The sequence below is a fragment of the Thrips palmi genome, unplaced genomic scaffold (genome assembly GCF_012932325.1).
Source record: "Thrips palmi isolate BJ-2018 unplaced genomic scaffold, TpBJ-2018v1 HiC_scaffold_17, whole genome shotgun sequence".
Classification (NCBI taxonomy): Eukaryota; Metazoa; Arthropoda; class Insecta; order Thysanoptera; family Thripidae; genus Thrips; species Thrips palmi.
The window spans coordinates 8935610-8956948 of record NW_023144626.1 but is presented as its reverse complement, the minus strand read 5'-3'; the positions used below and the strand labels follow the sequence as shown (position 1 = coordinate 8956948).

General features: G+C 61.6%; 2 protein-coding genes across 2 annotated transcripts; both read left to right on the top strand.

Moving 5' to 3' along the window:
* Positions 1–236: 236 nt before the first annotated feature.
* LOC117644010 (sodium/potassium/calcium exchanger 4-like) lies at positions 237–8082 on the top strand (the record flags this gene model as incomplete). Its single annotated transcript, XM_034383197.1, has 7 exons — positions 237–366; positions 5177–5365; positions 5446–5633; positions 5774–6149; positions 6586–6780; positions 6880–6981; positions 7077–8082. Coding segments are annotated over 7 exons (1506 nt in total), but the record flags the coding sequence as incomplete, so codon positions are not given.
* Positions 8083–15481: 7399 nt separating this feature from the next.
* LOC117644009 lies at positions 15482–16937 on the top strand (the record flags this gene model as incomplete). Its single annotated transcript, XM_034383196.1, has 3 exons — positions 15482–15740; positions 15812–15995; positions 16910–16937. Coding segments are annotated over 3 exons (471 nt in total), but the record flags the coding sequence as incomplete, so codon positions are not given.
* Positions 16938–21339: the final 4402 nt, after the last annotated feature.

Genomic DNA, 21339 nt, shown 5'->3' with positions numbered 1-21339 from the left:
CCGGGCTGCGGGGCTGCGGGGCTGCCGGGCCGGGGCGGCACGTTGCGGGCTCGTGCCGCACGTCGGCGTCGGCATCGGCACGTCGGCCCGGCCATGCCTCCTTCAGTGAGCCTTGGTCCCCCGCGATGACAGACGCGCTCGCGCTACGGGTGCTCGGCGTGGCCGGCGTGGCGTGCGCCTTGTCCCTCCTCCTGGCGGTGTCCGCGGCCCCCGGCGCCGCCCCCGCCCTCGCCCCTCCGCCCGCACCCGGCCTCGACGTCGACGTCGACCAACCCCCGCGCGCCGTCACCAGCCTCAGCGCCGCGGACGGCCACCATGGCGCCAACCGCACCCCTGCCGAGGACCCCGTTTGGGGACGCGCTTTGGGTAAGCATTCGCTGCGGCGCGTACAATATGGTGTGTGAGAAGGGTCCAAACATGGCTCCCTGCACAGCGCAGCCAGGCGGTGACAGGTAGGACTGAGCATAGAGCATGTGATGGCGCCAAACGAGACCAGTGGAACGGAGGACACCCAGTCCCTATTAAGACCCAGCGGACCTGGTGGAAAAGTTCCTTTTGTCCTAAATGATACCGTTCACAACTGAACGAGCGTTTTCAATAAACCTGGCACAAACCAATTGCTAGTGGGATCCTTTTTTTCACGTTTACCTGATTAGTTCCTCATGTAAATGAAGGCATGTCCAAACTGCGGCTTTGGCTATTGTTGAGCTCAAGTAAACACGAGACAAAGGCTATTTCGGCGGCTCAGTTCGAAACCCTTTGTCAACGGAGCCGCTCGTGTCTGGGCGACTGGCTGCGCCGTGCGGCCGCGGCCAGCGCCTGCCGCCAAGTGTGAACCAGCCGGGACCAGGCCCGGGGCGCCGCGGACAGCCCCGCCAGGACTGTCCTGGCGACAAGCAGTGACAAGCGACTGCAGACGGCACTCCACTTGCACTGCAATTACTAATTACTTATGGCTGGCATCTCGGACCTCGCCCGCCCGTGGACGTGTCGGTGTGCCATCGCGATAACCAGCTGTCACGGTGGGTCGACAGTCCGGCGCGGCGCGTCGGCGCGCGGCAAGTGCTCGCCCTTTGGAAGGTTTCGGTCTTTGGTCGCCAAGTCGGACTGACGTGATGACTAATCGCGGAACGTGCAGAGAAGGCAATCGGCAGGAGGGCAGGGTCAGTGACAAACGAGATGAAAGTCATTACAGTGATCTGGTCAGTCTGCGGTCTTAAATCTCATCAATCAACCTGTGGCCAACGCACCTACCAAATAGACAAAAGCTCTAAACAGTGACTGAATGAAAAATAAAATGTCAGACCACACAAGTGTTTTTTTTCCACTTCATTCGACTCAGTTTTGGCACCGTCAGAGGCACCGTCCCTCAAGCTGTCACGAAACGCGCGCAAAACGTGTCCTCTTGTTCACTGTCGCGAGTGGCGATGCCGTTTCGGCAGTCAAAACATGCAGTGCTATCTGAGTCTATCAGACGGCAGGGGACCGCTCACTCACGAAAAACGTGCAATTTTATTTTTACTGATGTTGTTGTTGAAAGGGCGGATCCGCTTGTTTTTCGGTCACGGGTCCCATGTCCAATGTTTCTTTGGTGGTTCCAGCGGTGGTCAAATGGGGCCGCTGTCCCCCCACCGCGCTGCTTGCGCGGCCCGCAATCCCTGACCTAAGCCACTCCGTTGAGGAAAGCCTCAAAGCCTCTGCCGATTAAGTCGATTAGTCCGAGAGGTTTCCTTCTCCTTCTCATTGTTCGACGGCCGGACGGGGATGCCCCTTACAAGCGTGTCTCCACACGACTCCCGCGCTGCGAAGGAAATAAAACTGTTGAAACATCTCGCGGAACTTCTTCTGCGAGAGGCGCGTAGCTGCTGCTACTGCCGCTGCTGCTGCTTCTAGGACCTCGTTCAGGACCCAGAGGCATCGCCGCGGTGGTGCACCGCGCGCACGGTGCGGGACTGCCTTTCTGCAGAGGACGCGGCGGGCTAGCCAGCCACGCTTGCCGCACGCTTACGCTTTCAAGTCCGCCAGCCAGTCAGCCAGTTATCGGAGGCGTCCCTGGCGGCCGGCCGCTTCAAGCTACTCAAGAGCGGCTTGATAGTCGATAGTGTGTGGTGTGGCTGCACTGATTTCTCGGGGATCATGATCGGGCGCCCTTGCCCCCCTTCATTACGTCGAGGTGGCCCTGCCTCGCTACGCACAGCCGTTTCGGAGAAATGTTCTTTGCGGCTTTCGCCGTGTTTACATGCGCGTGGCCCTCGCACGGTGCTGTGAGCGTAGGTATGCACACGCGCCATCTATCCCTCTCTCCCACCCACAAACACGTGTTGCGTCGAAGGAAGTCGCATCAGCACGTACTTCTTCTTGGAATCGCTCTGCCTGCAGGAATCTGTCCCGCCTAAGTCCCAAAAACACAAAACGAACCGTCCCTCCCACGAAGGACGCGGACGCGCAGGCCGTGGATTTTCCTCGGCGGATCCCCGTTCCCGGCGTGTTATCTGCGGTGTAAAACTGCCGTTCAAAGAAGAGCGCCGCTGCGGAGCGGAGCGATTTCCTCTTCGAGGAAAACGATGTCCTGGGGCTGCGCCACTAACCTAACCTAACCTAACCTCGCCTGCGAAGGGAAACAGACGCTAGCTTCCAGCCCCGTACGCCCGGCGAGGACGGCGTCCATTTGACAGAGCCGAGTCGATTCGTTCGCCATCATGATTATTCGGCTTTTGCTTCCTCGAGTGGCGGCCAGCAGTGTCACTGTCCTGGCGATCCTGCCTGCCCATTTAGACTCGAGATAAGAAGGACCGGTCGGTCATTCACGCCCGTCGCCGATTTGCTTTCGATATTGATTGTCCTTTTTGTCTAGTTGCAAGCGCAGACAAAAATTTTAAAAATAATATTTAAAAAAATTTAAAAAAAAATTAAAAATATCGATACATTGATATATTGATACATCGATATATCGACACCAAACCTGTTGCCAAACTTGGCTCGCAGTCCCACGAAGGATCGAGAGGACAGCCGCCTACCCTAGTAAGAACGGCCATGTCTCGTTTTGCAGTGCAGGCGAGCGTGTCGGGGCCGAAATGGCATACGATCTTGTGTGGCCTGGCCCTTAATGGTAATGGTAACGCGAGGTAGACAGTCCCGCCGAACACGCCTGTGTAACGGGACTGCCTACCCGGCCGTGGTCAGGGGCTCTCCACTTCGCTCTGTAATCAGGCAGTCTTTGACATCATTAAAAAAAAAACAGTACAAAAAAAACCATGAATGGATTGTGCTAGCTTTTTATCAATTAATCACAATGTGTTTAATCTCTGTGACCATGCGGTGCAACTTTTCAGCCTCGCGGTGTCGATGGGGCCATTGTGAAGGGAACCTTATCATCAGAAAATAAAAGAAGAAGCTCAAAGTAAAAAACAAAATCGAGGATTTTCTAGTTAACGTCTACGTTTCTGGCGGTTCACGTATGTGTATGTTTATGACGCGTTTCTAGCAATGTGTCGTCTCTCTCTCTGTGCACTGAATAGTTTTCCCTAGGGCCCAGCTTATCTTCGATAAGAATGGCTATAAAACCAGAAAAAAATCAGGAATAATGTTTTGATTCTAGAGGAGCTTGGGATCACTATAGTACTATAACAATAGAATTTTATTCTATTCATCCATCTCGACTCAAAACTTGGTTTTAACTTCTTCAAGCACTCTCCTGATTAGTGTGCCAACCACCTGGCCAGCACACCGTGGTCATGGACGCGCCGGGAGCACTCGTCCTAGAACAAAAGACCTCAATGAAGGTTTGATTTCTGAAAGCAGTCTGCAGTCAACTTTCGATCATGTCGTTGGTTCGGCCTCTCCCGCACTTTCTGCGAATACGTTGATGCGCTTCGCGAATTTGTCGTAGGTGGTCAGTGTCAGTTCGGACCTTCTGCGAAGCACCCAATCAGGAAGAAAACATTTCCTCGGAACCGCAGCGGATGGCGGGCTTGGCGGGCACACCCACGCCCCCTCGTTCGACATGCAGTGCATACAGCACTCGAGGGCAAGGCTGAAGCTGAAGTAGCCCCAATCTCGTCTGAAGAGTGGCGTGCATTACAGCACGTCGACGGAACGGGGCTCTTTGCGTCATTTCACTCTTGGTTCTCGGCACTGCCACACTGTCGCACTGCCGCTCCCACTGACCAGACCACACACCACACCTTGCCGCAGTTTGGCAGTTGGGCGACACGCGATAGGCCAGGATAGGCAGTGACCTGCTTCGGAGGATCCCGAGAGAAGCCCTAGGGCTGTCTCTAGCCAGCCACTTTTGTCGTGTGTTCGGCGGTACCGCCACTAGTTTACCAACCGCAACCTACGGCTTGGCTCTCGAGAGTTGCCTAGTAGGCAGGCTGAGGTTGGCAACCCTTTCGTGGGAATTTTCGGCCACTTGAGTGGCAACACTGTGGCGTATGTGACATGGCAAGCCGTAGCGGGTACGCCGTTGTGTCCGAGTGATTTAGAGGCCCAGGCTGCAGGCTGCGGGGGGGGCTGCAGGGGGCCGCCGGGCCATGGCCGGGCCTGGGCCGTCTTCGCGAACTTTCCCTTTCCGTTGCACCTCCACCGCGCCACCGCCGGGCCACCGCGCACCGCGCACGGCGTGCTGCTGTGCTGTCTGGCGCCGTCCTGGCGGTGGCGGCGCGTCGTCGCCTCGCACGCTACTCGCACCGAGGTGGCGAGGCCGAACCCGAAAGGGGTAAAGCGACTCGCCAAATACAGCCGATCAACGTCAGTACTGTCGCATTTTATGAATTGGTTTCGATGACTTGAGTCGGGTCAAACCGCGACCTTTTGACCTCCCTACGTGCCGAGAATCCAGTGCGGCGCCTTGTCTTGGCGCTATCGGCCTTGCAGTGCACAGGCTGAACCAGGGGCAAGGGCGTGGAGAGGGCTCGAAACGACGGTCAAATACTTGGAGGCGTCCCTGCCCGCCCTGTCCGCCCTGCCCGCCCTGCCTCCTCGACGCGCCTGCCCTGCCGCACGTGTTTCTGTTATCCGGCCTCGGTGAAGGTTTATGATGGCGAGCCTCAAGATTAAGATTAGGCTAGTCGGCAACAGAGAATGGTCGAAAGAGTGTCCCTCCTTATCAATGGGTCCTTGATTGAAGCAATTAGCGCGCGCGTTTGCTAACCATTTTCTAAACTTTCCGGCGCAGACTCCGGGCCGGCCGACATCGTCCCCGAGTGCGACACCGACGCCCTGTTCCCGGGCAGCCTGTTCTCGCCCGAGGACCTGCGGCACGGCGCCATCGTGCTGTACTTCGTCGTCGCCTTCTACGGCTTCTACGTCATCGCGGTGGTCTGCGAGTTCTACTTCCTCCCCACCGTGGAGATCATCTGCGAGGGTAAGGCGACGCGGTGCCCCCAGCCGCCACTCGTCCAGGGTGTAGGGGTGGTTTGACTTGACCGGCTGCCACCCTTCCAGAGCTGGGGCTGACTCCGGACGTGGCCGCCGCCACCTTCATGTCGCTGGCGTCCTCGTCCCCGGAGCTGTTCGTCAACGTGGTCACCACCTTCGTGACCCGCAGCACCATGGGCGTCGGCACCACCGTGGGTAGCGCCACCTTCAACGTGCTGGGGCTGGCTTCCTTCATCGGGCTGGCCGCCAGAGGGGTGAGTACCTTCGTGCGCCGTGTGCTCCACTGGTAGACCACCGGCCGCTGTGCCCCGCGCGCGTCGCGTGACGCCAGATGCCGCGCCGTGCAGGTAGGCAGCCCAACTGACTCCCTGCTGGCCCTGCTCTCTGCCCGCAGCCCATCGTCATCAGCGCGGTGCCGGTGGTGCGCGACTCCCTGCTGTACATGGCGGCCATCGCGGTCACGACGGCCGTGGTGTGGGACGGCAGCGTGCAGTGGTACGAGGCCCTGATGATGGTGCTGCTGTCGCTGGCCTACCTGGCCTTCATGTTCTCGCAGCACCGCCTGGCGCACTGGGCGCGCTCGCTGCTGGCGCGCTCCAACTCCACCGTCGTGCTGACCAACGCGTCGCGCCCCGACGAGATCTCCTCCGTCAGCTCCGAGGTCGCCGCCAAGGAGGTGGTGGACGCGGCGCCGCTGCCGCAGCCCCAGCCCGACCCGGAGGTGGCGGTGGCGGTGGCCAACCAGATCAGCTTCACGGCGGGGAACCAAGGTACGGCTGTCTCTCTCGCATAGTGTGTTGACGGTCATCTCCTTCTGTTCCGCGAGGAGCGCACCGCCTTCCACACTCCCGAACCGCGTCCCAACCGCCAGCCACCTCTCGATCCGGAGTAGCCTTTTCACTTTCTGCGGTTCGGCCGGGCCGCGTGGATTCCGCAGTGGCTCTGTCTCTGTCGCACTCATGGGGTGGCCCGTGCGGGTGCGAGGGAGACAGGGCCCCCGGGTGGCGGGGCGGTGCGGGGCGATGCGCCCTGCCGCGAGTCGTCTGCTTTACGGCCTTAAAGGCAGCGACGCGGCGACGCAGCGACGCGGCCTGCTCGTCTTTTTTGCCGGAACGCCGACCTACCGCAACCGCCGAGGAAACAGGCTGCTTGTCTCTGATTGGTCGGCCAGCGCTAACGGCGGCGTCTGCCTCTCCTTTCCCACAGGGGGCTGCAGCTGGCGGAGGGCGGCGTGGTGCGCCTTCAACGCAGCCACGTGGCCCGTGAGGACGGCCATCTCCCTCACCATCATGGACACCAAGAAGCCCCACCTGCGCCGCTTCTACCTCCTCAACTTCGTCCTGTGCGTCGTGTGGATCGCCCTGGCCGCCTACGTCGTGTCCTGGATGCTGGCCGTCATCGGTGAGTCGGAGTTCGGGTCCGCACCGGCTGCGGCCCTGCGAGGCGGGCACACTGCAACGGCGGCGCTCTGTTCCCCGTCTAACCGCCGTCTTGTCGCAGGAAACACGCTGGAGATCTCGGACGCCGTCATGGGGATCACGCTGCTGGCCGCGGGAGGCAGCACGCCCGAGGCCGTCAGCGCCATCATCATGTCCAGGAAAGGTACGGTACACTGTCGGACGACCCGAAGGCCCGGTCCTTTGCCCTGGCTGTGTGACTGCGTGACTGTGTGGCTGACGCGTGACTTGCACTTGCAGGCGTGGGCTCGGTGGGCATCGCCAACGGGCTGGGCGCCAACACGCTCAACATGCTGATGAACCTGGGCATGCCCTGGCTGGTGCGCTCGCTGGTGTTCCCGGGGCTGCCGTGGACCGTGCTGTCCGAGGGGCTGCCCTACGACCTGGTGACCCTCGTCAGCGCCGTCGTCGTCCTCAACCTCGTGCTGCTCGCGTCGCGCTACCGCCTCTGCCGCATGCAGGGCGTCGCCACCTTCATCGTCTACTTCCTGTTCATCGTGGTGCTGGTCCTCATCGAGCTCAACGTGTTCGGGCTGTACCACAAGTCCGAGTGCACCACCGAGTGACCTGACCGCGTGGCGGTCGCGCCCCGGCCTGCCTTCCAGGCTTCCACTTCGCGGAGGGCACAGCAAACTGGAGTCCAACTCGAAGCCCGAAGCTCGAGGCGCCCTGCGAGTGTGGCGCCGAATACTAAACTGGGAGTGCACCGCGCGACGCGGGGCGCGACAGGCCTGTGCGTGCACCGAACGTGCGTGCGACGCGGACGTACCTGTTGGGAACCTGTGATGTAAAGTGTCGAACGACTACAAAAAAACATTTATAAAAGAAATAGTTTGTCGACGCTGGAAGTATTTATTATTAACGTAACTATGTACTTGAGTGATTATGGAAACCTTCCTGCATTGTGTTATTTTTTTTGGCCTGCGGAGCAAAGGAGCGGCACAGAAAGACATCTTTGTGCGTGTTTAGATGACGTAAGCAAATTATTCCATGGCCCTTTATAGATAGTGAAAGGAAATCCCGTAAATATCGGCGATAAACCAATGATGTTGTATTTCCATTATTTGATTCTGAAGCGTTACTGGCTGTGCTCATAGTGTCTGTCTTGTTTTTTTTTGTGTTTGTATGCATGTGTGTATGTAAGTCTATTTTTATGCGTAAATGCGTTGTACTTATTTATCACTCTCTTGCAAGATATGAATTGTGTCTAGTCTAATGAAATACATCTTGTCTATACTGTACTTAATTATCTGGTTCATTCTTATCCCCCCCCCCTCCCCCGAAAGTCTTATCCCAAATGAGAACCCGGAGTTCATGGGACACTCACCTGCGAGCACACCACATTTTCGGCGCAACAATTTTTTGCCGGTCACAGCAATACGAAGGAGGAACAAGCAAGCGTAAAAATGACACAGAGACAAAGGGAACATTGAAATAGCGCCGCGCTGGGTGGCGGCGTCGCGCGGCGTCGTCTGCCTCGCTCGACCGGACTGGTCGCTCGTCTCGGTAATCCTTGTCAACGGGACGGAGGGACGGAGCCTCTCCCTCTCTTTCTCGGGCCGTGTCATCTCATCCTTATTGCCGCAGCATGCATCCCTGCTGGGTCGCTGCGCGCTGCGCGCTGTGCCGCCCCGACGGCCGGGATCGGTCTCGAGGCCACAGAGGCAACCGGGGCCACGGTGGATTAGATAATTGGGGTTACGGAAATCGATCACTTGGCGTGAGGGAATCGAAAGCTACAGCAAGGCCTGGCTGGAGAGTGCACTGTCAGCAAACGAGTGGCTGTCGGTGAAACGCTGCCAACAGGAAAACCGAAACTTAGGGATTGTTTATCCCAAAGATAGCCCAACTACTCTCCATCGTTTCTCACAGCAGTCCCGAAACCAACCCTTCGGGCCGAACGAGCCGCCGCAGCACTCTCTAACTTCATCTTTTTAACGAGCGCAGTCGACGAGGAATTTGCGGCGCTGTTTGTTTCCGGTGCGGCCCGTTGCTTGTCCGCTGTCCGCACGCTCCGCACCCACACCGGCACGTCTTCGGAACACCAACAAGACTTCCGCGACCCCGGGGCGTGGCAGCGCGGCGTGGCAGCGCGGCGTGGCAGCGCGGCGTGGCAGCGCGGCGTGGCAGCGCGGCGTGGCAGCGCGGCGTGGCAGCGCGGCGTGGCAGCGCGGCGTGGCAGCGCGGCGTGGCAGCGCGGCGTGGCAGCGCGGCGTGGCAGCGCGGCGTGGCAGCGCGGCGTGGCAGCGCGGCGTGGCAGCGCGGCGTGGCAGCGCGGCGTGGCAGCGCGGCGTGGCAGCGCGGCGTGGCAGCGCGGCGTGGCAGCGCGGCGTGGCAGCGCGGCGTGGCAGCGCGGCGTGGCAGCGCGGCGTGGCAGCGCGGCGTGGCAGCGCGGCGTGGCAGCGCGGCGTGGCAGCGCGGCGTGGCAGCGCGGCGTGGCAGCGCGGCGTGGCAGCGCAGTGCTGCGTGCCGCCCGTGTGTTGGCCGCACTGCTGCACTGCCACGCGGCGCGCCTCGCGGCCACTGCACTGTACGCGCGCCGAACAGTGCTTTCGTCGCTCTGTCTCTCTCGCACTCACGGGGCCGACCGTGCGGGTGCGAGAGAGACCGAAGCACTGTTCGGAAGCACGCTGGAGACCGACAGGCCGTCCCTCGAATACGATATGACGCTCTGGCCAACGCACTACGCTGGGGTCGCTGGGCCAGAAGACATGTTTGGACGGACGGCGCATTTCGGACTTCAATCCTCACTCGAAGGGCTGGCATCAAACTCGCGAGGGTCTTGCTGGATGGCCCTTCGCGCGAGGAGTCCGCTGAGCGCCGTGCGAGTAGGCAGGCCCGCGCAGCACGGCGTTGTGGCGGCTCGGCCTACCTGCCAGGCGCTTTGCCCGAGGCTGTGCCCGGCTGTGCCGCTCTCGTCGGAACGAACCAGTCCGCCATGCAAACGTAAACAGACAGATATTTGTCTAAAAATGCCACCAGTTTAAAGAGTTTCTTGAATACGAATCACGCTGAAAAGACGAATCACCTCACAATCGCTCCCGACAGTCGCGGTCGGCGTTGCGCCGCGGACAGCGTGGAGGCCGGCGACGCCGCGGCGACGGGTAGCCCGCTCGGACAAGCACTCGAGCAGCGGCAGACACCAGACTCATTCCGAGACGGCTTTTCGTCTCTCTGTCTCTCTCGCACCTGCAGGGAGCGCCCCACGAGTGCGAAAGAGACGGAGAGACAAAAGTACTCTCCGGACTCGGCGTGCAGCGTGCACTTTTTACTTTTCTCCCCGAGTTCTGCATACCGGTCGGGCTCGCCGCTCGCCTCCCTGGCGCCTGGCCGCCGCGCCATGCCCCGCCATCGCCCCGCCATCGCCCCGCCATCGCCCCGCCATTACCGGGGCAGCCGAACCAAGCAAACAAGCCATCCGTTCGGAAAGAGTGAGAGGTGGCCGTCAAGAGCGACGCGGCCAGGTCGCCGTCCACGTCGACGTCGTCTAGGAACCTCGGCCTTCGGCCTGCTGGAGGTGCACGTCGGTCCTCTCGGTGCCCGGCCTCGGCGTCCTGGCCGTCCTCGTCCTCCCTCGGGTCGTCCGTCGCCGTCCCTCAGGGCGGAGGGCCCGGAGGGGTGACATAACGACAACGACCCGGAACTGCTCCGGAATTCGGCCGGCCGTTTCGTATGTCGATCGACCCTTGATCAAAAAGCCGTCCGCCAGCGAGGGGAAGGCCGTTGTGCAGTTTCACGTGCCCGCCGTGTCGCGTGGCGGGAACGCGCCGCGCGCCGCGCACCGCGCCCGCAAAACAGGGAACGAGTTTGGCGCGGCGGCGCCAGCAGAGCCAGCAAGAGCAGCGCCAGCATCAGCGCCAAGTCGCCCTCGTCGTGACCTACGCGACCGCGCCGGGAATGTCGCCCATTTCGCCTCTTCTTTCTTTCTTTCTTCAATTTTTAATTAAGAAAAATCTTTTTCAAATCCTCTCTCCTCCCGGGGACGTGTTGGCGGCGTCGCGTTGCGAAGCTAAGCGATCGTGTCACGGCGCCTCTCCTACACTGTGCCGCCCCCTCCCCTCCCCCTCGCTTCCGTTACGTTGCGGTTGTGTGCGTGGCGCTGACGCGGTTTTGCGGTGCCCCCCCTCCCCCCCCCGGCCCACGGGGACCTTACAGGCCGCTACCCTCGTCAACATTATGCGACCGAGTGGGCGTCGCTCTGCCAAGTGTCTCTGAGTCATTGTGCCCCCTTTCCACCCTCTCTCGCCCTCTCGCCGCCCGGGCCGGCAGACTGAGACGTTTGTGTGTTCTCCAGCCGTCCGGCCGTCCACGCTCCGCAGCGCCAAAAGTGTAGGAGTGGCCCGCGACCCCGAGCCCTCTTGCAAAATGACGGGCCGTCCGTAGTCCGCGTGCATCGGAGTGGGGTGGGGCCGTCGGACCGCCCGCCCCACCGGAAGCTGGGGCCGTGGCTCGCCCTGGCCAAGAAGGGCATTCGGCACTCGGTGGCGGTCGCACGGGGTTCTCTTATCCACCATCTTGCCAGTGGCGTTGACACAACGCCACGTTTCACTAATTCCGTCTCGGCGAAACGCTTGACGCCCGGCACTCGCCGAAACCGGGATGGGTTCGGAGTTTCGGGTTGGTTCATCAGGTGCTTTGTTTTGCTGTTTGGTATGGGCGCCTCCCTCCGGCCGATCGCAGGTGACTTGCGATTGAATCGACGCGGTGAGATTGAAAACGGCCACTTAACGGTTAAAGGCGGTGGTGGCTCGGGGAGGGGGCGAGGGGCGGGGCGGGGACGGGGGCGGGAGGAGGCACAGCCATGGTGGGGCTGCTCGCAGGGAGACCGGCAAGCGGCGCGGCTCCGCGGAGACGGGGAGGGGGTGGGGAGGGGGTGGGGTCGGGGGTCCCGAGGGAGCCGGAGGGAGACCGGTGACGTCACCGCAGTATAAAACGGCCACGCCGCGGCCCCCGCGTTTAGTCCACCGGCTGGCAGTCGGACCGCGTGTGTGTGCAGAGTGCGTCCGTGTGTTTGTGTGTGTGTGAGTGTGTACTCGTGTGTGCGTGTGTGTGTGTGTGCACCAACGGCAGCGACATGCGTCCGACCCTAGCGTGAGTATCAGCGAGTGTGTGGCACACTGTGTGCCGCGGAGACACGGAGACCTCGACGCGCGGCAGGACGAAAGTCTCGGTCCGAGGTACCCGAGATACCCGGAGGAACCCGAAGTACTCGAGGCCCGGCCGACGACGGCGACCGGGACCACATTATCACGAGGAGCAGCGGCTCGGGAGCGTCGTCAGCGTGCCTCCCCCGTCGCAGGCCCCGCCCCTTCCCCGCCCGCGTGACGCAACCAGCCACCGCGCCAGCCAGCGCTCCCGTTCAGGCCGTTCAGGCCGTTCAGGTGTCGAGAGAAGAGTGATATAAGGCGGACCGGCGGACCGACCCGAATGGCCGAATCGAACCGAACCGAACCGAACCACGCCGTCGATGCGAGTGGGGCAAGTGGAGCCGGCCGGGGTATTTTTAGCCCGGGTGCGTCGCGGCGTCGCGGCGGATCGCGGCGGCCAGGGCGGGCCTGAGGCCGGGGTGCCCTGCCCGGCACGAAGCGGGACCCGCGGTCCCGCACCGACGCACTGGCCGCAGCTCCGCAGCGCGCGGTCGAGTGGCGCTCGGCGTCTTGCGACTCTTCGTTTTCGGCGGCACCGCGACGTCGGCTCCTTCCCTTTGACCTGCCCGTTCTCTTTGACCCTTTCTTTCCCTCCCATCGCCCCGCTCCCTGTTCCTGGCTGTCCCGGCGGCGACATGCGCGACTAGGCACGCCCGGCGGCGGTCGGCGACAGCCAGCCGGCCGATTCCGAAGAGTCGTTTCGTCTCTCTGTCTCTCTCGCACCCCTACGGGCCGCCCTGCCAGTGCGACGGAGACGGAGCGACGGGACGACTCTTCGGAGCGAGCCTGCAGGCCGCGCGGTGCAACGGCGTGGCGCTAGGCGCCGTGGAGTTCACCGCGAGGCCGTCAGACACAAGAAGGTAAGCGCTGTCTCTGTCGCACCGCCTTTGGGCCCCACGGTGAGGCCCCACCACGCCACCGCAGCGGCACCGCCTGTTGCATAACGCCCCGACCCGGCTCGACCCGCTGCGACCCGAAGCGCGACCTGAGGCGACCCGAGCGGCAACCCGAAGCACACGCCGACCGAACTCTTCGATAACGTTCCGGGCGTAAAGGCTAACGCACCCCGGCGGCCTGGCGTCAGCGACGGGAGCGAGGGGCCACGGCCGGCGTGTTCCCGACACGAGTTGACCAGCCGCAGGAAGGGTTAGGCTTGGTGCACTTGGCGGAGGCGCAGCGAGGAAGTTGACCGGCCTGCGATGCCTGTAAGGTCACTGCGGGCAGGGCGGCCCGGCGGCCTGGGCCTGACAATGTGCAATGACGATGACGGGTGCAGTGCGGCAGTGCGGGCGGTGCGGGCCGAGGGGCCACGCCACCATGGCGATGGCGGAGGTTGCGGCGCCGCTTGCGCCACGGAGCAGCGAGCACCGCGGAGCAGCGCCAATGTAACGGAGTTACGTCTAAACCGCTGCCTACGCTGAGTCTCGCCATTTTACTTTCCATTTATCGTCTCCTCACTTCCAGCGCGCTTCCAGCCTTGCAGCCTGACGGTGTAAAGCCGTCAGCCGGCCGGCGAAAGTAGTGGCCGAACGCGCAGGCGGCGGCGGAGGCGGCGGAGATCCCCTATGCGGCCACCTCGGCCACGGCCAGCGTCGTCCTGGAGGCCGGCTACAGTCGCTTCCGGGCCATGCTGCATTTTCGGCGCTGTCTCTCTCGCACTGATGGGTGCGGGAGAGGCAGAGTGACGGGAGGGACTCTCGGAATCAGTCTGCTGGTCGATGCTTGAAGGGAGGCACCACCGCCAGGGCAGGGCGCCGCGCAGTGCCGCGTCGCGACACCTGTCTGTCTGCACGCCATGTGTCTGGACCCCTGCCAGCCCCGCGGGCCGCGGGCCGCCGCAACTGTAGCGCTGGCTGACTGGGCTGGCCGGCCGGCCGGCATGCCGGCCCGCAATCACGTTGACGACCGACGGCTTCCGCGGCGCGACCCTGGCCGGCCGGGCTCGCGCCTCCGCCTGCCAAACGCGCTGCACCGCGCCGAGCATTCTGACACGAGGACGCAGAGCGAGGCAGAGCAACGCCGAGCGGACGCCCAAAGGCTCGCCGAAAGCCGCTCGGCGCGGCACGCCGGCCTCAGGACTCTCTCTCGCACGCGTGGGGCGTTCCGCAGGCGGGAGAGAGACAGAGCGACGAGGACACTGTTCGGAATGGCTCTGCCGGCGGCACCGCGGCGCACCGCGCGCACGATCACGATCACGTCATGGACCGGCCGGCCGGCTAAGTCTGGGCCGCGCCCGCGCCGCCCTCATTTCCCCAAGGAGACCCACTCCGGCGCGTTCCCTAGGAGTGGAGCGCGGAGCAGCCGGGGGCAGCCGAACCCCTCGTCGCCCTCCCCGTCAACGTCATCGTCGCCGCCGCCAGGTCCGCGACGGTCATCCCACCGGCTTTCGAACAAACGCGGCGAGCACTTATTGCGACATGAACTTTGGGGCGGGGCGGGGCAGCCTGCCACCAGGGTGTTTGTTCTTTGTCCCCGCCTTCGTCATCCACACAATACACGTGTGACAACGTCGGGCCCCGCCGCACCCCGCCCCGCCCCGCCGCGCCCGAAGCTGCCCGTCCCGTCCATCCAGTTGAACTGGGTTAGGCAGGGGGCTGCCCTTGGCGAGCCTCACACACACACACATGCTCACACACACGTACGCACACGCACACACACACACACACACACACACACACACACACGGGATACCGGGAGCCTCCTCTGACGAGGGCCCTCCCGACAACCCCCGCACGCCGACGATTATCTCGTCACATTGATCGTTTGCGCACCCACGGACCCACGGACCCACGGACATGAGACATGCCACCGTCAAGGAGGAGAGGGGGAGGGAAATTCCCCGCGCGGCGTGAAGCGGCAAGCGGCGCGGTGGCGGCGACCCCGATACACAAATGTCACTGGATGCCCCCGGGAGTCCCGAAACGCGGCGAATCGCGGCGAAACGCGGAGGCTGGGCGGCGTGTGGCGCGATGCTGCGCGATGCTGCGCGATGGGGACGTCGCGGTGCTGCACCGAGTCTCCGAGTCTGTGACCTTTGCACGGCCCGCGCCCCGCGCCACGCCACCCGGCACCGGCGTGTCGCAAGGCTTCGAGCACGGCGTCGTGGCGCGGCGCCACATCGGGTCATGTCGTGACTTTGTCGTTATTCGTTACAGTCTACTCGTCCTCCTGGGACTGGCCGCCGCGGCGCACAGCGCGGCTGTCGCCGAAGTCAGCGAGGAGTACGCCGAGTACGAGGAGGACCAGGACGCGGCCGCCCCTGGTGCCAAGCCCGCCTCCCCCGCTCGCCACGCCGCACTGCCCGCCGCCGCCAGGGGCAGGGCGCCGTCGCCGCTAGCACCGCGACCACTGCCCGCCACCAAGGCAGCAGTGGCCGCCAAGCCCGCGGCCGCCGCTCCGGTGAGTGGACAGCCCACCCCCAGCAGAATGCCTCTCGGCGGTGACCTTGGCCTACATTCGTTGCTCTTGTCCTTGCAGGCCGCGCAGCCGGCCCAGCCCCAGCAGGAGGAGGGCGCGGAGGGCGACTACCCCGAGGAGGAGGCCGCTGAGGGCGCCGAGGGCGCCGACGGCCCGTCGTCCACCACCACCGAGGCCTCCAAGGGCAAGCGCGTCGGCAACGGCGTGCTGCGGCCCTTCCGCTCCAACCAGGACCTGATCGCGGCCCTCAAGAGGAGGCGGCAGCAGGCTGCGGCCGGCGGCCCCGTCATCGCCCTGCACACCACGTCCACCACCACGCCCAGGGCCGAGCCCGCCAACAGTGAGTAGCGTGTGCTCAAGCATTACCCATCACAACAAACCTGCTCACGCGTTCCCTGTCGTTTTGCCCAGACGCCAAGAAGCCCACCAACAACGTGCGCGCCGCGTCCAACTCCAACCCCTACTCGGTGAGCAACAACAACAGCAAGCGGAAGTTCAGCGAGTCCGGCGCTGCCAGCACGCCGAACACCACGCCGCGCCCGCCCACGCCCTCGGCGCGCAAGTTCAACGGCTCGCCGTCGTCGCCCGTCCTCAGGCCCTTCAAGGCCGGCGCCGCGGCCGCCGCGCCCGCCGCCGCCACCCCCGCCACCCCCAGCGAGCCAGCCGACGGCGCCGCGGCCAGCGACAGGTCGAGGGCGGCGTTCGGGCGGAGTCGGCGGCTGTGAGCGCCGGCCGGCCAGCGAGAGTGCCTGTGACTCTGTGAATGTGTGAGTGAGTGAGTGTGCGAGTGCGAAAAAGCGAGAGTGTGCGTGAGTGAGAGTGAATCTGTGACCAGTGCGCGATGTCAGTGCGCGTCTCCGAGGACGCCACGAACTGCATGAGAGGATGAAGGAGAAGCGACTCTGTCAGACACCCCATGCTCCCCTTTCTGTCGCTCCTTTGCACCAATGTCGCGGAAAGAAGAGTCAAACTACGCCGGTCAAGCAGCGGACTGCCAGCACACTGCCAGCAGTGCCGCGAGGGCGCGAGGCGGGCCGCGGAATGCGGCATGGGCGACATGGGCCCCACGAGGTGGTCCAACCTCACCTTCAGCTCGGGGCTCTGTCCAGTGGCCCGTCCGGGCCGTCCGGGCCGGGCGGCCTTCTCCTCCGTCCCCCTCCCCCTCCCCATCTCCCCTTCGACTCGTTTCTGCGACATCCACATTTTGACTTGTCAACTTCTTGACATGGTGCCCGCCCATACTGAAAACTGGATATTTTCCGCGTTGTTTTTGTTGTATTTTTCTTGTTATAATCTTTTTGAAAAAAAAAAAACGTCACCGTTTCCAACGTGAAAGGGCAGGAGCGCTTCGAAGGCAACCGTCGACATTTTTGCGTCAGTGACGGGGTGTGGTGTGGTGTGTGCAAATCGGATAGTGAGTCCGAGTGAGTCTGTCACAAACCGGGAGCCATGAACACATAGCGAAAAGATTGTTCATCCTGTTTTGTTTTTGTTGTTTTTATTTTTTAGACACTTCATTTTTTTATCATGTGCCTGAGTGTGAGTGTATGTGAGAAATGTTGTAAGATTTTTTTTTAATTCTGAGAACTGTTATAGCATTAAGACAAAAAAAGCCGTTCAAAATTCGTTTACTCGATTGTATGATGTTCTCTATGAGGGCCTACATGTAGAGCTGGAGGTAAAACATCTCCTGCAATGCGATCGTTCTTCTGGTTGATTCGTATGCTGGCCTATACATTTGTAAATAATAAGACCCAAACGGCGGTGTACGAGGAGCTGAAAGAAAGAAACTCATCCAGAAGAGCAGCTGCTATTAACGTGTCAACTAGTCCCCGCAGCCAGACTAGGCCCCGTCCAAAACTAATTCACTTGAGTGTTCTCAACTGTGATAAACCTGAAAATCGTGAAAACTGTCTTTTATTCGATCCCATCCCCCGCGCACGACTGCAGGGCAATGAGAAGCAAAGAAGCGCAACAAAAACGTAATCAAACAACACTTAACACGAGAAGCAATGGTGTGCCATGTTCATGAAGACGGAAAGAGTTCGCTGGCACATTTCGCCATTGCCAAAGGTAAGCCTGCAGCGAGCGGCAATCGCGTGGTATGGGGTGATTAGCACGCCCCGCCCTGCCCCGCCCCGCCCCGCCCCGCCACGCCCCGCCCCGCCCCGCCCCGGCCACGCCGCACCGCCCCGTTAGTCTAGCAGTGACCGTCCGTACGACACATTTCTTTTTACGATGTTAATTTCTCTCCACCAGATTCATTGCACAATCTATACAGCGGTATGTTATTCTACGCGGCTCGAAGCTTCCTCTCAGACGCCACGAAGACGGTCGAACGCGAGGAGAAACTAAAGAAACAAAGGAAAACAACAACATGATGCTAATTGATTCGGCAGTTGGATGTGCCGCGTTTAGTGGACCAAGGACGCGGCAAGGCCTTCTATGCCTGATTCGCGCATCGGCGTCTTTCGCGCGGCGGTGCAGAGAATCTTGGAAAGCGGTGGAAAAAAAAAGTTAGAAAAAAAAGCAAAGGAGTGGCTGGCTGCTCTTCATTAGCCACGGGTCAGACCGGCGCGTCGAGGCAAGGAGTGAGCCAGAGATGGGGTACAAAACAACAACTAAACAAAACAATGACAAAAACATTCCGTACAGGAGGATGACACCGGCCATCCCGTAACGCTGAAATCCAACGCAACGCTTTCCCTCCCCTCTCACGACCAGTACTTACGACCACCCCCGGGGGCCAATGAGATCACACTTTTGCGTGACTGCCTCGTGTGTGTGTGTGTGTGTGTGTGTGTGCGTGTGTGTGCACGCGCGCGTGTGTGTGTGTGTGCGTGCGTGCGTGTGTGTGTGTGTGTGTGTGTGTGTGTGTGTGCGTGTGCGTGATGCGTGCCGTGCGTGTCGCGTGTTGCGCACTGCCCTTGTGGAGTTTCCCTTGGCGACTCGTCATGTCGTTGACTCGGATCTCGAATCCGCGAAGACCATTGCCAAACGGAAGCGCTCGGTGGGCTGAGGCGTGGCGCCGCGGCGCGTCAAAGAGCAACAGGACAGGGGAGAGGCGCGGTTACTCGATCTAAGCCGATGGAGAGACAGACACTGTGAAACTGACCCGACAGTCACCCCCTGTGGAACTGAAATGGATTTGGACTCTTCTTGGGAGAAATCATGCGTCAGATCAACGTCGCGAGTTTCAGGGGAATTGGCTCCGTCAGCTGGTGAGTCGTTGGTTCGTCAGACAGGTTAGCCAGGTGCTTCGTCGCCAGGCCCTGCATCCGCCTGGCTGGGCCCGCGAGGGCTCGCCCGCACCGCGTGGGTGCCCGTTGGGTTGCCTACCCTGCGGGCGCTGGGCTGGGCTCGGCTGCGCTCGGACCAGGACGCCGCCAGGAAGGGACTCGACGCGCGAATCTCTCACTAGCATCTCGTTGGGATTCCCGTGAACGTTTCTCACAGTGCATCAATCGCATCAATGGCTTCGCACACTCGACACCAAAATTGAAGTAAACGAGCCTCCGATACTCCGTGGCCAGTGCCTTGCGGAGGGATGCTTGCTGAGCGGCCTGACGCGCGGGGTATCGCTGCGTGCGCGACTGACAGACAGAGACACAGCGACGTGGCCCTTGTCTCACGTGTCATCACATCACCGCGCGCTGCCCTGCAGGCTTCTGAACGGTGCTTCGCCGCGCTGTCTCTCTCTTTCTCTCGCAACCCCCAGGGGGGCGCTCCGTGAGTGCGAGAGAGACAGCGCGACGAAAGGGCTCGTTCGGAGTGTGCTGGACTGGGACCGCCCTTTCACCCGTGGCCCGTCGCGGCCCGTCTCATGCGCGACGACTTTCTTCGCATCATCGTCCTTGACATGTCCTGCCAGAGTGTCAGAGCTCCCCGCAGTGGCGGCGCATCCACCCTGCCGCACTAACAAATAAAGTTTCAAAAGAGATGTTGCTTTGGTTGGGGCGGGCTCTGTGGTATATACCAGCGGTTCCCAACCTTTGGGGTCGCGAAAAATTTCGAGGGGTCGCGGCGAGGTGGTTGGGGTCACCTGGGATCGCGGCTGTTTCCCGGCTGGCAGAATTGTTCAAAACGTTCGAAAATGCCTTTGAAAACTCGTGTTTTAGGCCGACTTTAAGCAGCAACTGCGTCTGATCCGAGGCGGTATTTCGTCCTCCCTCAGCGGGCATTTGGTCTTTGGACCTTCCCTTACCATGCCTTTGTTACGGAGTGCGATTATCGGCCTTAGTTTGGGAGCAGTATTGTCTCAAAGTGGATCAAAATGGCATTCAAAGGCATTTTTTACTGTTTTCATGAACTTTGAGACAATGCTGCTCCCAAACTAAGGCCGATAATCGCACTCCGTAACAAAGGCATGTTAAAGAAAGGTCCAAAGACCAAATGCCCGTTGAGGGAGGACGAAATACCGCCTCGAATCAGACGCAAAGGCTGCTTAAAGTCGGCCCAAAACACGATTTTTCAAAGACATTTGTGGCCGTTTTGATCAACTTTGCGGCAATGCTGCTCCCAAACTAAGGTGGATTATCGCACTTTGTATCAAAGGCATGCTAAAGGAGGGGTCGCGTGGGGTCGCGAAATTTTTCCTGGGGGTCGCGGAAATTTTTTGTTACAAATTTGGGGTCGCGAACCGAAAAAGGTTGGGAACCGCAGGTATATACGTTTGGTTCGCGTTGAATCCGTGCGGCCCGAGGAGGGCGGGTCAGGGGTCAAGGCCGGGGCTGGGGCGGCAGCATGGCGGCAGCGCGTGGCGTGGGAGGGGATTTCCCCGCATTCTGGAGCAAAGGCTGACTGAGCCTGATCGCTGCAATCCCCAGCCGTGCCGTGCCCGCCGCCACGCCGCGCACCCGCAGCAGCCCGCTGTGCCAAGGGGTCAACCGACCTCCACCGCCGCGCCGCTGGCCCGCCCCCGCCCCAGCAGCCTCGCCTGCCAAACCCTGCCAAGCAAGGCTACTTAACTCAGGATGCTGTCGCGCCCGCCGAAGGCGCCCAAGTCACGCCAATCTTGTACTACAATGAGAGCTAAACCGATGAAGAAACGTCTGGGCGCCCCCAGTTACAGCCTCGGACGGAAAATGCATCCCCTTGGTTGAGAGGGGCGTTGCCTTTTGTCGTGCTATCCACTGTTTACGCAAGGCCGATGGCCTCGCTCAAATTTCACACGTTTCATTTGGGCGTTCGTCAGTGTGCCTGCTTGCTTGGCGCGGCTCGGCGCGGGTGGCAGCTGCGCTGCGTCGGCGCCACTCGGCTTAACAACCCGTTGTCCGGGCGGCCGCACTGCCGGGGTGCGAAAAGCCAGCGGCAATCACCAGGACCAAGACTGGCTGATTCCGAGCGGTGCTCTGTCTCTCTCGCACCCCGACGGGACGGCCTATGAGTGCGAGAGAGACAGAGCTACACTGTCCGGCGGTATTTACGCGCTGCAGCGAGCCGAGTGGTCCTGCTGGCCCTTGTGCGACCGTGCCGCGGAGAGAGAAAGAGAGAGAGAAATTTAGGGGAATTACGCGCTGGCCAGCTCAGCGCAGGCCACGGCAGGCCAGCTCGCGGGGCTGCGGTCCATTTCGTGGGAAAGCAGTGCTTTGCCGATTAATCGCTCTGGGCATCGTGGTCCACCGAAAGGCCGAAGGCCCAAACGCCCTGGCCCAGCCGCCCGAAAGAGAGTGAGTGAGAGAGAGAGGGAGAGAGAGAGAGAGAGAGAGAGAGAGAGAGAGAGAGTGTGTGTGAGATCACTGGAGCAGGCCGCCGCGCGGGGCGAGGTCACATCCCGGCGGCTGTAACTCGCTGCGCTGCGCCGCCCTGACTGCAGTCTGGTTCCGAGCGGTGCTGCTTTCGTCGCTCTGTCTCTCTCGCACTCATGGGGCGCCCTGGAACGCGAGGGAGACAGCGACGAAAGCACTGGTCGGAATCATCAGACTGCTGTGGAGCAAGGC